This window comes from Aegilops tauschii, chromosome 1 (assembly GCF_002575655.3).
Source record: "Aegilops tauschii subsp. strangulata cultivar AL8/78 chromosome 1, Aet v6.0, whole genome shotgun sequence".
Taxonomy (NCBI): domain Eukaryota; kingdom Viridiplantae; phylum Streptophyta; class Magnoliopsida; order Poales; family Poaceae; genus Aegilops; species Aegilops tauschii.
The window spans coordinates 423,685,167-423,702,739 of record NC_053035.3 but is presented as its reverse complement, the minus strand read 5'-3'; the positions used below and the strand labels follow the sequence as shown (position 1 = coordinate 423,702,739).

Genomic DNA, 17,573 nt, shown 5'->3' with positions numbered 1-17,573 from the left:
GTGATGCTGCCACCATGAGCGGTGTTGTGGGCCTCCGCTGCTAATGACGATGAAGAAGATGGCGAGGAGTTGGCTCCCCAGACAGTGTCGGCGTCCACCAAGGGCCCTTGACTCTGGAGGGATGTGTGTGGGGCATAACACGAACACAAAATGAGGGTTGGCTGGAGGTGCTACCGTGGTGCGACACGTGTCGTCTGACTTCATCACCATCCTCGTTTGGCTCTGCGGTAGATGCTACAGATGCCTTGCTCATGGGCATCATGCGTCTGTTTGCAAAGATCTGTTGCCGTGCTCCCGTTGTTTAGAAAATGATCACCATGCGCGCAGATGCTGTAACCCATGGTGTCCTCTAAGCTCACTACCATGCCTTGATGTGCCACCCGAGTCTCGCCTCGGCGTCGTGCATCGCCTTCGCTCCTGCTCCATGTGAGGGTTTGATGAGATCCGCGTTGCCCTCCAAGGCACTTCGCCGTGGGTCTTGGACGTGTGTTTTCTCTGCAGTCCGCTCTAGCTGGTCAGACTGTGTTGATGCAAGGCTGTCTGGCGCGTGTTGGGAGCTTTTTGGAGCGAGCGAAGGCTACTCTGAGTAGACTCTTCCTTGTGTCGACTATGTTGCAGACCTCTATGTCATTGCATTCTCTCTGCGCGGTCGGTGTTTGCTCCGCAGAGGATAGGGTGGAGTTATATGGCTCTTTCTCCCGTCGTGTTGGAGACAATTCATCATCGACGCCTACCTCCCCTCCTATGTTGTCTTCCACTGAGGGCGAGTCCATCGTCGTGCTCGTGGCTCCGGTGATGCAGATCATGCCCGAGCTCAGGGAGTTGTGTTTGAGTCTATCAGTGGAGCATATGAAGGTGGACACGCTAGCGACCTTGAGTAAAAGACAAGATTCTCCTGTCAAGTGAGCAGCCAGAGGTTCCTATAATTGATGATGCAAAAGGGAACCGCGATTTCATGATAGATAGTAATCACTTTGTCATGTCGTTGACGTGGCTTTGGCCTTACGAGTTGTCGTTGTCGGTTTTCTCGCCCGTGGTTCCGCATTGTAGAAGTGTTGAGGGTTGTGGTTGTTGTATGTTGGGAGCATTTGGTGAGGCGTCTACGCGGTCGTGGTGTTGTTGAATGCATTTGTTTGTATCTGTTTTTATCCGGTTTTTTATAAATTATCTGGACAATTCTCTTCTTCCGAATTAATCAACTAGGCAATCCTTTTGCCTCCGTTTCATGAAAAAAAAAAGGGTAGGGCTACACGGGTGTACGGTTTGTTGAGGGAAAAAAAAGTCGGCCGGGGAAGAGCAGGAATGTTAACCCGCACGAGTATACCTGGATAACGGTAGTCGTCGTTTGTCCAGTTCCCACTTCAACCAGCAAACAAAGTCAGCGCAGGGGAAGACGCCACCGTGCCGCTCCCCGCGGCCACCATGGAGCCGCGCGAGATCGCCGCCGCCGCGCGGAGCTTCTCGGCGATGGCGCGGATCGTCGGCCCGGTCAGTACCCACCCCCTGCCCTCTTCATCTTCCTCTTCCTCAACCCGTACCAGCGCCTCCCGAGCTTTCTCGCTAAGCGCCACGCTCCCGTACGCTTCCTCCAGGACCCCAAGGCCGTCAAGATGCGCCGCCACGCCTTCCACCTCCACCAGTACGGCGCCCGCTCCCCTCCCTCCCTCCGATTCCTCAATTTCCTCTCCGGATTCGAGCCTAATCGCGTGACCTGCCTTGGTTTCGTTCCAGGTCGGGGTCCACCACGCTGTCGGCGTCGGCCGTCCTTCTGCCGCCGGGCGCCCTGGCGGACCCGCCGCCGCTCCTCGCCCGTATATGCGCGTCCCACGGCCACGCCGGGGGCGTCGCGCTCACGGCCGCGTCGCTCGTCGAGGCGTTCCTGGTCGCGGAGCAGCGCGATAGCCCCAGCGAGGTTGGTTGTGGTGTATCGTGCTCACTCACTCATGTCTGATTGGGGTGATTCTGGTGCTAACTTGCTGGTTGCTTGATGGAATGCCTGCAGGAACTGCAGCCGAGGTTAGTACCGGAGGCGCGTCTTGATGTGCTAGTTGAGGTGAGGAACTTTTGCAGGGACCCTGTGTTTTTGCTGTATACCAGTATTGTAATGTGCTAACTATTCTCACTTGCATCACACAGTACGTAGTCTATTGAGTGCCTCCTTGAAAGAAATATGTGAATTCATATTAATGAAATTGGGTCAATAAATTGTGTCAAGCTGTCCATCGCCACATAAGAGCGAAAATTAAGGCAGATGCTTAGATTGGTGCATATTTTTGGGGGGTTATTAAGACTTCAGATCAATGGGACAGTATTGTAAAGGGCTGTAGGATTAGCAGATCAAATTAAATATCCTGTTCTTAATTCTGTGTGTTGAAGAACTGCACAGAGAATATCCATCCTGAATGACTTTTAGGAAGATTTTCCTGAAATCCTGATCTTTTCCTGGCATATGCAGGCTGAGGAATCAGGGAACATTAGTCGTGGAGATTCTGGAGCTCCCCAGTGGCTTTCAGCTGAGTTACTTGCCATGGTGGGTGTTTCTTTTCCATGTGAAAACGTATATTTGTTGCTACTATTACTTTTTTGTTTACCCAGATTCTAGTACTACTTCATCGGGACTTTTGTCTTGAGCAACATAAACTCTGTAGATTTTCGTTTCATGCTATTAAAACCGCAGGCTAAAGGGGGGAGAGTCCCTCCTTTAACTGCCCGTTAGTGCTATAAGAATGGGCAGTGCTTGTGCGATTCTTCACTGAAAGGAAGTGCTACTTAGTAATACGAGAGGTGTACCAACTGGGCATACATGATTACAACAATGGAGGCAATAGCTGTTTAAATGCTTTTTGGCTTTAAAGGATGTTCTTTGAGCTCAGAAAGAGTAATCATGAATTTAGACTTAATAATTATAATCAGAACTGCATTTCTTTTTCGTAATATTTTACAAGGTTCTAGATATTTATATATGGCATTAGATGGAAAAATATGATTCATTGTCATCTCAGCACCTCAGTTTCCCCTTTTAGGTTGATGTCCCAGCATCTGCTGATTCTGTATCATCCTTGTTAACATATGATGGTTCACTGATTGGAAGCTCGTCATGGGATGTTGGCTGGCCACTGGCCGATGTAAATCAGAAGCAGGTTGTCTATTCATCAAGCTAAACTTGCCTGCCCTGATTTATAGCGAAGGAAGACTTACCGTTATCAGCCATTATCAGGTTGAATATGACGCCGGATCCTCCCTTGAGTATAACAGGAAGAATGTCTATGCTGAGTCTGTTGACCCATCAACAATAGCCAAGTCCGCCACAAGAATTGCTATACTAGGAGTCTCAGCCTTAACATCAAGTGTAAGGTTCATTATGATGCAGTTTCATTTCACTGACCTTTAGCATCTAAGAACAAGATGCACTTAGTTTTTATCGAGTTGATGATCTTGGTCAATGATGATCAGAATGCAAGACATATCAACGTTCCACCGACGCCACAGCGAGGGGACTCTTTGCTGGTAGTGGGGTCTCCCTTTGGCATCCTGTCACCATTCCATTTCTTCAACAGGTAATTTTTATCTCTACTGCTTAAGTTCAGTAATAAGCATAGGACCTAGTGTATTTGTAAGTTCAGTCAGCTAGAACATGGAGTACATGATTTATGTTATTGATCAATGTAATACAACCTCTGTAACTAAATATAAGACGTTTTTGCAGTTCAAATTGAACTGCAAAAAAGTCTTATATTTAGTTACAGAGGGAGTCTTCAAACAGTTGAAAACTTGATGCCATTACATATTTGTTATGGAGATAATACTAAACTCTGAAGTGTTGCTCTTTAATTTTTCTTTGCACGTCCTCACTGAAGCTAAAAACACAGGGATAGTCTAATTCTGTTTGAGGCATGTGCCGTGAAGGCTTATTCATTGTCAATTAGCCGCTCTAGTTTTTGCCTTCGGAAAGACATGCATGCTATTATCCACTTTATTATGTCACATTTATTCTAAAACAAAGAGGTATTGTCAAATTAATTCATAATATTGATGTTATTATGTAAGCAGTATATCAGTCGGTGCTGTTGCAAACTGCTTACCTCCAGGCGCTGTCAGGAGCGCGCTGCTGATGGCCGACATCCACTGTCTTCCTGGTATGGATATCACTATCTCTGTTAGGATATACATTTATGACGTCAGCTGTTAATAAATTTTCAAATATTGTAAGGTATGGAAGGTGCTCCAGTGTTCGATAAAAATTCTTGTCTTGTGGGGATGCTGATGAAGCCATTAAGACAGAGAGGCAGCAACATACAAGTTCAGGTGAGTTTACTGGTGTCTGTAATATACTTTTACACATGAAAAAGATATGTGAACTTAGGTATCTGCATGACAGCTTGTGATTACATGGGAGGGAATATGCACTGCATGGAGCAGAAACAAACTGGAACTAATTGAGCAAGTCTCAAATGAACTACTTGATGACAAAAGTGCAGACAGTAAAATGGTGGAATCATGTAGCATGGATAATCATAGAAGGTTTGTCTCTAATTCAGCTAATGACCTTAATCAGTATAGCATTCCACCTTCACTCAGAGAGGCCATATCCTCGGTTGTTCTTGTCACGGTTGGTGATACAACTTGGGCTTCAGGTATTCTCCTCAACAAGAATGGCTTAGTTCTGACAAATGCTCATCTTTTGGAGCCTTGGAGATTTGGGAGAACTTCACCTTTAGGTTTACAACATAAAACCACCTCACTTGCTGGAGAATATCTACATGGAGAAAATAAATTGTTGCAGTCACAGCATTGCAAGATGTCCAATGAAGATTCTTTTAAGCATGAGGTTTCATTCTTTAATTTGGGTTCCAAGAGAGAGAAGAGAATATCTGTTCGTTTGGATGATGGGGAGAAACAGACGTGGTGTAGTGCTAGTGTGGTGTTTATCTCCAAGGGGCCGCTTGATGTTGCCTTGCTTCAAATGGAAAAGATCGCGATTGAATTTTGTGCAATTAGACCAGAATTTGTTTGTCCGACAGCAGGGTCGTCTGCATATGTTGTTGGGCATGGTCTTCTTGGACCTCGATCAGGTAATATTAATAAGCCTTAGAACCATAGTTTCCAAAATAGTTCCTACAGCAGATTGATGCTTAATATATGCCATGTACGTTAACTGCTTTATTTTAATATAACGTTGCTATTTGGGTATTTGGCTGTAGGTCTATGTTCCTCCCTTTCCTCTGGGGTTGTCTCGAAAGTTGTCCAAATTCCATCAGCTCAACATTCTCATCTGCCTAGCAATGTGCAGACAGACAATATGGACCTGCCAGTAATGCTGCAGACAACAGCGGCAGTTCATCCTGGATCTAGTGGTGGTGTAATTGTCAATTCACATGGTCGAATGGTTGGACTAATAACAAGGTATGCACAAACATTGTAACAGTATTAGTGGACACCACGTCACCACTGTCAAATTGCATGCAGTTTGTATCAGTATTACCCATTCTTTTGGTGGATTTGTACTATTCCGGAACTAGCTTTGCTGTCTTGGTGTTTTCCTGCTTCACCTATAAAGTGACCCACTTCCCTTTGTCCTTCATTCTGGGGACCGTAAGACTGTCTTTGCAGTCATCTTAGTTTTCTAGATTCTGGCAAAGGCCCAACATACTCGTTTCCATTCACTTATTTCTTCTGTTAACATATGCAGCAATGCTAAGCATGGCGGTGGGAGCACAATACCTCGTCTGAATTTTAGCATCCCCTGCAAATCTCTGGAAATGGTCTTCAAGTATGCAGGTGCTTGTTCAAATCATCTTCTTTTTTGTCAACTGAGTCTTCCAGGGTATATAGGAGTTTTTTGTCAACCTTCTCCCCTTTTGTACAGCGAATGGAGATTACACAATTTTGGAGCAGCTGGATAAACCAAATGAATTGCTCTCATCAGTGTGGGCACTGGCACAAGCACCATCATCTCTCCCATTTCTCAGTAGCCCCCCTGGGAAGAGCGGAGAGGGGAAAGTTTCGGAGTTCTCAAAGTTTCTTGCCAATCAGAAAGAAGGTTTGACATCTATAAGTGATTTGGAGGCTTTCCTTAAACACAAGATTCCCAGTAAAATTTAGATGGGATTATTTCTGCAAAGCACAAATGGATAGTACTAGTACCCTCAATACATAGGAGTACAGAGGAGGAAAAGAATGAAAAACTAAGGATTCGGGTAGCCTGAGCACCAAAATGGCAGGCTCTAATTTGGCGAAGTTCAGGTAACCTGAACACTGAAAGTTCTACAAGATTTGGCCTGCCGCTACAAGGCCTTCAAAGCATACTCACAGATTGAGATTGCTAACCAGGCCTGCCGCTAATGAATGAGTTCCCCCCCCCCCCAAAGGATGCATGTTGATTCATGTATAGTTTGTTTCCAAGTAGAAGGGTGTTACAATAGTGTGCTGAATTTGATTCCAGATAGTGGACATATCTTCAGGAAGTGTACGAGGATACTGGAAGCAATACAGGTTGTACTAACTGAAAAGATAATCTTCTACCATTTGCGCGTGAGTTGTACTACCAATGCTTTTTTAGCGTCTGCAGTTAGCCTGAAACCATCGACATGTTTTCTGATTCATTTAACCTTTGAATTCATAATGAAAATCAATCTGGGTTTGTCCTCAGAACCAATCTGGGATTTTGATATCCTACTACCACACATTTCCTCACGCTATCGTAGTGATAAAAATGATGCGCACGAAACAAACGTTATACAGTGTTATTTTTTTTGCGAAATAACGTTATACAGTGTTTGTCTAGCATCCATGTGCTATTTGCACTTATGCACTGTGAACAACACGTCCTCTTATCATTCGCCGGATAGTGATGTAAGACTGAGCTTCAGTGCCGTAACTGCAGATGCAGTTGGGTCAGTGACATGTGGGCCAGAAGCAGCAGTTAGGCATCACACCTCCGAAGGGGCATTGAAAACAATGAACAGTATAGTTTGACAATACCGAAGTAATCCTACCAAAATGGTTCAAATTGTTAAGGCCAAAACATTCTCCTCCTGTAGGGGCAAAAATCCTTCACCAGTCGGGAAAATAAGGTCAATCTGCCTTTACAATGTAAGAAGAAGAAGAAAAAGGAAATGCATAAATCTATGCTCTTCTTGTTCCCTGAAGGCACGCCCATCCATCCATTTCAGATACAGATAAGTTGTCCAAGTACCTGGAGTAAGCCTTTTCGATCTTCGGAACCTATATTAGACGAGATATAACTGGTGAGGTACCAAGAGAAGCATCGTAACCAAGAAACAAAGCTCTGAATGACATGTTAAATTTTGGAAATAGTTAAATTCCTTTTACCTGCTCACACAATATCCCTGAAACGGCAACTGTTCCACCGGTTTTCGCAAATCCAACTATGTCCTCGACCAGCTCCAGCAAGGGGTTCAGCAGTATGTTTGCAGCAACAATGTCATGCGTCCCCTTTGAAGACTTCAGCTCAAGGTTACTGCCGGGCTTTTCCTCTTCTGATTTGTCGATGCTACTTGAGAAGCATGAAGGCTCGGCGCCTGTCGGTACCAAGTGAACCAGCATTCTGTCGGAATCCATACCGTTCAGCAGCATGTTCTCACGAGCGGATCTTACAGCTTGAGGGTCGATGTCTATACCAGTCGATAGAGCAGCACCCATCTGCATTTGTAGTGTAAGCCAACAATGAGAGCATGAAACAAGGCATATTGCTCATGTCTTTTCCTGAAAAAACATTTGCTGGTAGTAAACAAGAACAGTTTTAAACATTGCACCTTCAGAGCTGCAATACCCAACACTCCGGTGCCTGTTCCATAGTCCATGACATGCTCACCCCCCTTAATAACTTCCTTCAGAAAAAGAAGGCACAATTTGGTCGTCGGATGCTCCCCAGTTCCAAAAGCCAGACCTGGATTGATAATGATATTTGTGGCCTGCGGATCCTGTGGATGGAGGAAGATGGACATGGCACATGACGAAGTAACTCTCAGTTCAAGCACTCAAGTAGATGAAGATAAACGAAAACAACACTTATCTATAAATAAATAAAGAAATTAAAAGGAAAAGAGCATGGTGTATGCAGCAGACATACAGGGGGAGTTTTCCATTTAGGAATGATCCAAAGGTCATCGATAACTTTAGTAGACTCATACGTTTCCTGCAGACATATAACAGTAATGTTTTCAAGTATCTGCCAACCAAAATCAGTGTATTTGCAGACATGCCGTATCAGTATGATGCAGATACTCGCATTCGTTCGTCACATGAAGGCACAAAACAGAACAATGGACTTTTCACTCTCAGATCATCATGTATATAAAAGTTGCACAAGTAGAATATCAAGACCCCAAGAAGTGAGAACCGAGTGTTAGTTAACCTGCACGAGTGTCACCCAATCGCACTGCTTTCCTACAGTGGTTTCATACGCTGGGCTGTAGTCCAGGCCAGCTGAGCTTGCAGCATTCGATATGCTTGAGCCCACGTTCTCCCCGTGTGCATATATGGTGGTTATGGAGATCTGCACAGCACACGATTGCACACATTAGATCTTTGACAAATCTTGTGCATCATCTGTAACAAGCAAGCCATGGACAGTAAGGCTGAAAACTTGTTCAGATTGTGTTAGCTAGAACCACAGGAAATCATCCGACCGAATCCCAAAATGCAGAGAGAATGAACTCACCTCGTCAAGATTCGCAGCGTCGGTAATGTCGTCCACCGTGACGGAGCAAGCGCCAAAGCACAGGAGGGACTCGGACAGCAGTTCCTGGAGACACATGGAACTTCTGTTAGGGAAAACCCTGATAGAGACTTGGTGCTCTGAACTAGAGCGGGAATACTGACGGCGTCCTCCTTGCGGCAGCGGATGCGGACGGAGAGGTAGGGCGCGGCCACGTCGTCGTAGACGCTGCCGGCGGCGGAGCTGGAGGGCGCCCCGTCGTCCACGCTGACGGCGCAGGCGCAGAAGCTCCTGCCTCGAGAGGAGGCCCCGGTTGGTGCCCCTGCGGCCGGGGAGCCCCCGCCGACGCGGCACGCCGAGGGGCGAGCGGAGAGCATCAGGAGAAGGGGCGAGACGCCGCCGCCGCCGAGGCCGCGGCGGCCTACGGTCGTGTAGGGGGCGCAGAGCGACAGGGCAAGGGGAGAGGAGAGCAGGAGGCGGCGGAGTGGGGCGCGCGCTAGCGGCAGCATCTCGGCGGTGGCGGCGGCGGCTCACTCGCCGAGAGCCGGAGCGGAACGGACGGTTCGGTGCGGTGCGCCCCAAGCGTAGAGCGCGGGTTCGGAGGAGCACGGCTGATTTTGTTTTTTCGTGTGCTGCAACGTGTGGCTTCGGTGGCTACAGTACAGCCGAGGGCCCGTTTCAGTTTTCTGCCGTGGCCCTTTCTTTTTCTCAGTTGTTTGCTTCGCCAGTTCTACGGCGGCCGGTTTGGATCTTTTTGATGTAGAGTCTTTTCGGTTGCGAAAGCAAAAGAACAAGCAAGAATAATTTAATGTAGAGTTCATTTTTCTTTTCTTTTTTTGCAAAGGGTAAAACTTTTATTGATTACCCAAACTGAAAGTCTTGCTTACAGAGATCAGGCACAACACCTGGACCGGTACCGAGCCACACAACAGTGCGCTCTTCTACTCTACCAAAGTTTGCAAGGAAATGACTTAACTTTATTTTGATCCCGAGAGATATGAGCTAGTCTCACTTCTCTTCTTCCCCTCAAGAGGCGTCTGGTCTGGTCTATCAACATCGCATAACGAGAGCGATCTACAGTGTTGCCTCTCAACATATTGATTCCGACTAGGTTGTCGGTCTCAAGCTCCACCGGCAGAGGCGTCCATTGGAGTGCTAGGTTTAGGCCCTCCATACACGCGGCCAACTCCGCTTCAAGTGCATCCGCGCATCTCCGTAGTTGACGACAGGACGAGAAGATGATCGAGCCCGAGCTGTCCCGGAGCACCATGCCCGCTCCGGCCATGTTCGTCTCCGGGCAGAAGGAGCCGTCGACATTAAGTTTGGCCCATCCCGCGGGAGGGGGGGGATGTTAGGGAACGTAGTAATTTCAAAATTTACCTACGCACACGCAAGATCATGGTGATGTATAGAAACGAGAGGGAAGAGTGTCGTCTACATACCCTCGTAGACCGTAAGCGGAAGCGTTATGACAACGCGGTTGATGTAGTCGTACGTCTTCACGATCGACCGATCCTCAGTACCGAACGTACGGCACCTCCGCGTTCAGCACACGTTCAGCTCGGTGACGTCCCGCAAACACACGATCCAGTAGAGCTTCGGGGAAGAGCTTCCTCAGCACGACGGCGTGGTGACGGTGTTGATGAAGCTACCGATGCAGGGCTTCGCCTAAGCACTGCTACGATATGACCGAGGTGGATTACGATGGAGGGGGGCACCGCACACGGCTAAGAGAGATCAATGATCAACTTGTGTGTCATAGGGTGCCCCCTGCCCCCGTATATAAAGGAGCAAGGGGGAGGCTGGCCGGCCCTTGCAGGGCGCGCCAGGAGGAGGAGTCCTCCTCCTAGTAGGAGTAGGACTCCCCTTTCCTACTCCTACTAGGAGGTGGAAAGGAAGGAGGAGAGGGAGAAGGAAGGAGAGGGAGGAAAGGAGGAAAGGGGACCGGCCCCCTAGTCCAATTCGGTTTGGGTTAGGGGGGCTGCGCGCCCTGCCTTGTCCTGCCTCCTCTCTTCCACCACTTGGCCCATGAGGCCCAATACTTCTTCTCCCGTATTCCCGTAACTCCCCGGTACTCCGAAAAATACCTGAATCACTCAGAACCTTTCCGATGTCCGAATATAGTCGTCCAATATATCGATCTTTACGTCTCGACCATTTCGAGACTCCTCATCATGTCCCGATCTCATCCAGGACTCCGAACTACCTTCGGTACATCAAAACACAAAAACTCATAATACCGATCGTCATAGAACTTTAAGCGTGCGGACCCTACGGGTTCGAGAACTATGTAGACATGACCGAGACACGTCTCCGGTCAATAACCAATAGCGGAACCTGGATGCTCATATACGTTCCTACATATTCTACGAAGATCTTTATCGGTCAAACCGCATAACAACATACGTTGTTCCCTTTGTCATCGATATGTTACTTGCCCGAGATTCGATCGTCGGTATCTCAATACCTAGTTCAATCTTGTTACCGGCAAGTCTCTTTACTCGTTCTGTAATGCATCATCCCGCAACTAACTCATTAGTCACGTTGCTTGCAAGGCTTATAGTGATGTGCATTACCGAGAGGATCCAGAGATACCTCTCCGACAATCGGAGTGACAAATCCTAATCTCGATCTATGCCAACTCAACAAGTACCATCGGAGACACCAGTAGAGCACCTTTATAATCACCTAGTTACGTTGTGACGTTTGGTAGCACACAAAGTGTTCCTCCAGTATTCGGGAGTTGCATAATCTCATAGTCATAGGAAAATGTATAAGTCATGAAGAAAGCAATAGCAATATACTAAACGACCAAATGCTAAGCTAACGGAATGGGTCAAGTCAATCACATCATTCTCTAATGATGTGATCCCATTAATCAAATGACAACTCGTGTCTATGGTTAGGAAACATAACCATCTTTGATTCAACGAGCTAGTCAAGTAGAGGCATACTAGTGACACTATATTTGTCTATGTATTCACACATGTATTATGTTTCCGGTTAATACAATTCTAGCATGAATAATAAACATTTATCATGAAATAAGGAAATAAATAATAACTTTATTATTGCCTCTAGGGCATATTTCCTTCAGTCTCCCACTTGCACTAGAGTCAATAATCTAGTTCACATCTTTATGTGATTAGTTCACATCTCCATGTGACTAATACCCAAAGGGTTTACTAGAGTCAATAATCTAGTTCACATCGCTATGTGATTAACACCCAAAGAGTGATCATGTTTTGCTTGTGAGAAAAGTTTAGTCTACGGGTCTGCAACATTCAGATCCGTATGTATTTTGCAAATTTCTATGTCTACAATGCTCTGCACGGAGCTACTCTAGCTAATTGCTCCCACTTTCAATATGTATCCAGATCGAGACTTAGAGTCATCTAGATCGATGTAAAAAGCTTGCATCGACGTAACTCTTTACGACGAACTCTTTTATCACCTCCATAACCGAGAAATATTTCCTTAGTCCTCTAAGGATAATTTTGACCGCTGTCCGGTGATCTACTCCTAGATCACTATTGTACTCCCTTGCCAGAACCATGCTAAGGTATACAATAGGACTGGTAAACAGCATAGCATACTTTATAGAACCTATGACTGAGGCATAGGGAATGACTTTTCATTCTCTTTCTATTTTCTGTTGTGGTCGGGTTTTGAGTCTTTACTCAACTTCACACCTTGCAACACATGCAAGAACTTCTTCTTTGACTGTTCCATTTTGAACTACTTCAAAATCTTGTCAAAGGTATGTACTCATTGAAAAAACTTATCAAGTGTCTTGATCTATCTCTATAGATCTTGATGCTCAATGTGTAAGCAGCTTCATCGAGGTCTTTCTTTGAAAAACTCTTTTCAAACACTCCTTTATGCTTTCCAGAAAATTCTACATTATTTCCGGTTAACAATATGTCATTCACATATACTTATCAGAAATGTTGTAGTGCTCCCACTCACTTTCTTGTAAATACAGGCTTCACCGCAAGTCTGTATACAACCATATGCTTTGATCACTTTATCAAAGTATATATTCCAACTCCGAGATGCTTGCACCAGTCCATAGATGGATCGCTGGAGCTTGCACACTTTGTTAGCACCTTTAGGATCGACAAAACCTTTTGGTTGCATCATATACAACTCTTCCTTAAGAAATCCATTAAGGAATGCAGTTTTGACATCCATTTGCCAGATTTCATAAAATGCGGCAACTGCTAACATGATTCGGACAGACTTTTAAGCATTGATACGTGTGAGAAAATCTCATCGTAGTCAACACCTTGAACTTGTCGAAAACATTTTGCGACAATTCGAGCTTTGTAGATAGTAACACTACTACCAGCGTCCGTCTTCCTCTTGAAGATCCATTTATTCTTAATGACTCACCGATCATTGGGCAAGTCAATCAAAGTCCATACTTTGTTCTCCTACATGGAACCCATCTCAGATTTCATGGCCTCAATCCATTTTGCGGAATCTGGGCTCATCATCGCTTCCTCATAGTTTGTAGGTTCGTCATGGTCTAGTAACATGACTTCCAGAAAGGATTACCATACCACTCTGGTGCGGACTATACTCTGGTTGTCCTACGAGGTTCGGTAGTAACTTGATCTGAAGTTTCATGATCATCATCATTAGCTTCCTCACTAATTGGTGTAGAGATCACTAGAACCGATTTATGTGATGAACTACTTGTCAATTCGGGAGAAGGTACAATTACCTTATCAAGTTCTACTTTCCTCCCACTCACTTCTTTCGAGAGAAACTCCTTCTCTAGAAAGGATCCATTCTTAGCAACAAAATATCTTGCCTTCGGATCTGTGATAGAAGGTGTACCCAACTGTCTCCTTTGGGTATCCTATGACACTACAAAAAAAAGACACATCCGTGACATTTTGGGCCGAACGAAAAAAATTTCTCTCATACATATGACACTTCTATGACGATAATTGTGACAAAACCCGGTATCATCATAGATGTGGTGGGCTCCTACTTCTATGACAAAAAATCATGACAGAAAATGGGCTTTTCATCCTGGGCGGGCCGGAGACGCAGCTGCATGACATTATTTGGGCCGTCCATGACGGAAAAAACCGTGGTAGAAGCGAGGGCGAGGAAAATTTCGGGGAGTTCCCGGTTACGGTGGGAGGTCGGGGGCCGAGCGATGCGCGTTTCTCTCGTACAGGTACGCGCGTGTGTGCGAGGCGTTGGCTCTAACTGAACCCGAGTGAGGCGTTGGGCTCTAACTGAACCCGAGCGATTGCACTGCAGGCTACGCGTTACTGAACCCGAGCGATCGATCGATGGCTGTTAACTGAACCCGATCGAGCGATTCCTTCGCTACTGCTGCTAACTGAAGCCGATTGATGCTGCCTCTGGATGAACAGTGAGCGTTGCTGGGGGGGTTTGGATGAACAGTTCCCGGTGGGGATGGATGAACAGGACCCCGTGGTGTTGCCTCTGGATGAACAGGACCCCGATCGATCGAGCCGGTTGGGGCTGGATGAACAGGACCCCGTGGAGGGCAGGATGAATAGGACCACCCCGTGGAGGGCAGAATGAACAGTAGACGGTGGAGGGCTGGATGAACAGTAGCCCGTGGAGGAGTGGTTGAATAGGAGCCCGTGGAGAGGGCTGGTTGAACAGTAGCCGGTGGAGTAGCGCATGCTGGAGGCTGGATGAACAGGAGCCCGTGGATGAACAGTCGCAAGTGGAGGCTGGAGGAGGTCGACGGTGGATGAACAGTAGCCCGTGGAGGCTGGAGGGGGTCGACGGTGGAGATGAACAGTGTCCCGTGGAGTCCCGTTTTGCGGTACGCCACACCCCTCCCGATGAACAGGACCCCCGTTTCGACCGTAGCGCTCCAACACAAGTCTGTTTCCTCCGTTTTGCGGTATGCCACACCCCTCCCGATCAACAGGACCCCCGTTTCGACCGTAGGAGGTCCGTTTCCTCCGTTTTGCGGTACGCCAGACCCCTCCCGATGAACAGGATCCCGTTTCAAATGTGGCCGGTCGAACACAAGGCCGTTTCCTCCGTTCTGCGGTACGCCAGGCCTCGTTTCCATCGGCTTTTCCGTTCAAGCCCTCCCGATGAACACGACGATGCATTCCGTTTCGACCCAGCCGGTTGGCTCCCCATGAACACGACGACGACGCTGTTTCTCCGTTCCGACCCAACCATGTACACGAGCCCTGGCCGTACGTATGCGCGAGTAGGCGTTCGAGACCCTGCCCGTATGTACGTACGTGGCCGTATTTTCTTTCTTGCACACTGGCCGCTTGACGTACGTGTACATGCTACGTGCGCGCCTCTAGTACGACACGTGCGCGCCTCTACATCGACCAGTATGTACGTACACGTTCGCGACCAGAATGACAATGCTACGTACGCTTCGACCAGGTGGGTCCCGACTGTCAGGCACTTCCTTGCCTGCGAAGATGTAGCTGGTGGGTCCCAGCTGTCAGGGGGCGAATCTTTTTTTTTGCCCGGACGCACTTCCTTGCGTGCGAAGATGTAGCTGGTGGGTCCCAGCAGTCAGGGGGAAACATTTTTTCGCGAAATACGGTGGCCCGTCCGGTGGGTCCCCGCTGTCAGGTGGAGGAATAATTATTTTGCGCGTAATAAGGAGGCACTTCCTTGCTGCGGCCGTGGACCCAGCTGTCAGCCTCTCCACGTACAGTCCACGTCCGATGGAAGCCGTTCCTTGACCACGTTGACCACGCCGCGCCGAGAGCACCAGGGCGGTGGACGACAGCGAGGCCTAGGAAGGGGACGACGGGGAGCCGGGGAAGACGCTGCAGCGGAAGCCCGCGCGGAGAGGAATACGAGGGTTCACTGGTTCGGCTGCGGTGTGAGGCTGCCGTCGCCGCAGGGCCTGGCCAGCGGTGGGAATAGTAGGAGGCGGTGAGGCCTCCGCGGCAGCACAGCCGGCCACGGGAGGCAGGAGCATGCGGCACGACCGGCGCTGTTTTGGGCGGCTGGAGCAAGAAGACCAGAGGTTGAAGAAGCACTACGGCCGTTGGATGGACATCGTACGGTCACTGGAGCTAGAATCGTTCATATTGACTAAAGTTCACAAAGGCCCCCCTCCCAGTCAACTTAGTAGGCCCCCCTCCCGGTCAACTTAGTAGGCCCACAAGTCAGCCTCCCACCATGGTGGGTCCCAGCTAGCGGGGGGAGTATTCATTTTTTGTGCGTAATAAGGAGGCACTTCCGGTGGGTCCGAGTTGACAGCGGGGGGAACGTTTTTTCGCGAAATACGCTGGCCCGTCCGGTGGGTCCCAGCAGTCAGGGGGGAAACGTTTTTTTCGCGAAATAAGGTGGCCCGTCCGGTGGGTCCCTGCTGTCAGGTGGAGGAATAATTATTTTGCGCGTAATAAGGAGGCACTTCCTTGCGGCCGCCTGGACCCAGCTGTCAGCCTCTCCACGTACAGTACTCTTCCGATGGAAGTCGGTCGTTGACCACGCCGCGCCGAGAGCACCAGGGCGGTGGTCTGGACGACGGCGAGGCCTAGGAAGGGGACGACACGGAGCCGGGGAAGACGCACCAGTGGAAGCCCGCGCGGAGAGGAGTACGAGGGTTCACTGGTTCGGCTGCGGTGTGAGGCTGCCGTCGCCGCAGAATAACAGGGGGTGTGGGTGAGTAGAGGGATGGCCTGGCCAGCGGTGGGAGTAGTACGGGGCGGTGAGGCCTCCGCGGCATCACAGCCGGCCACGGGAGGCAGGAGCACGCGACACGACCGTCGCTGCTTTGGGCGGCTGGAGCAAGAAGACCAGAGGTTGAAGAAGCACTACGGCCGTTGGATGGACATCGTACGATCACTGCAGCTAGAATCGTTTATATTGACTAAGTTGACAAAGCCCTTGGTACGCGTCAACTTAGTAGGCCCACAGCTCGGATTTGGCAGAGAACATATAGCCCATTTGCGATTTGTAAGAATGTACAGCCCATTTTTTAATTCTAATGGAATTTACTATAGCCCATTTACAGTTTGTTAAAAGTACAGCCCAACTTCTAGCTAGGACAACGATTAATAATTTCAAACAACCGCTCAAAACAGAATTCAAATTTTTTTTCCACATTTTGATGGGATCCGAAATATTTTTATCCGAAATTTCTAGTCAGGTTAAATATAATTTCAAAATAAAGTTGTATTACGTTAAAATCCAACGAAATATTGCGCGCGCAACAAGTAATGAAATTAAAATTTTCAAATTCCAAAAATAATATATTTTTCAAACTAATTACGTGTTTGTTGCATAGTAACTGTCCGGTTATTATAATTACATCCCATTTATTATTGCTTAAAGTCCATTTTCTTGTTAAGCCTAATGCATACCTTCTAGGAAAGTTTGCAGCCCAGCGGGGCGGAGAATAACAAGTTGACCCGGATATTGTGTACAACTGTCGGCCCAGTTGCATTGCTGATGTTGAAAAAAAAGGCTTGTGTAGTACAGTACAACCTAACATGGTTACTCAGCCCACATTCAGCGACGCCGAAAAGGCCCAAACAAGGCTTCTATACAACTTTTTGAAGTCACTGAGCTCAATTAATAACTTAAGAAAAAAGTTAGATTACAGTGGAACCTAATTAAAAGCTGTCACGAGCAAATAAATAATTCAACGGGTCCCACTTGTGCGTGTGCGCGTGTGTGTGCGTGTGTGTGTGAGAGAGAGAGATAGAGAGAGAGAGACCCATCGGTCGATGCTCGTAAATACATCTTTCAGCCATGTGCATTGCTGATGCTCAGTAAAAACTTATATAGTTGACACAATCATATAGAACATCATAGCACACTGAACTTGCATACAAAAATTTCACGCAGGCGGCACAATCAGGATGGAAGCAGTGGATCGCTACGGGAAGGGCTATGTTGAAAC

The 17,573-nt window shown here is 47.6% G+C and overlaps 2 protein-coding genes across 2 annotated transcripts; one reads left to right on the top strand and one right to left on the bottom strand.

The window, feature by feature from the left end:
* Positions 1 to 1,342: 1,342 nt before the first annotated feature.
* LOC109747451 (glyoxysomal processing protease, glyoxysomal) lies at positions 1,343 to 6,555 on the top strand. The gene is made up of 14 exons (XM_020306504.4): positions 1,343 to 1,488; positions 1,593 to 1,639; positions 1,732 to 1,912; positions 2,003 to 2,053; positions 2,456 to 2,530; positions 3,024 to 3,140; positions 3,218 to 3,349; positions 3,454 to 3,557; positions 4,051 to 4,136; positions 4,211 to 4,305; positions 4,379 to 5,072; positions 5,202 to 5,403; positions 5,690 to 5,778; positions 5,867 to 6,555. The coding sequence occupies exons 1-14, from the start codon at positions 1,423 to 1,425 to the stop codon at positions 6,100 to 6,102; spliced, it is 2,175 nt and encodes a 724-aa protein (XP_020162093.1). The 5' UTR covers positions 1,343 to 1,422; the 3' UTR covers positions 6,103 to 6,555.
* A 367-nt stretch (positions 6,556 to 6,922) lies between these two features.
* On the bottom strand, positions 6,923 to 9,357 carry LOC109747452 (uncharacterized). Its single transcript, XM_020306505.4, has 7 exons — positions 8,845 to 9,357; positions 8,684 to 8,767; positions 8,378 to 8,518; positions 8,093 to 8,158; positions 7,776 to 7,943; positions 7,333 to 7,662; positions 6,923 to 7,224 (listed from the first exon to the last, which is right to left on the bottom strand). The coding sequence occupies exons 1-7, from the start codon at positions 9,187 to 9,189 to the stop codon at positions 7,126 to 7,128; spliced, it is 1,233 nt and encodes a 410-aa protein (XP_020162094.1). The 5' UTR covers positions 9,190 to 9,357; the 3' UTR covers positions 6,923 to 7,125.
* Positions 9,358 to 17,573: the final 8,216 nt, after the last annotated feature.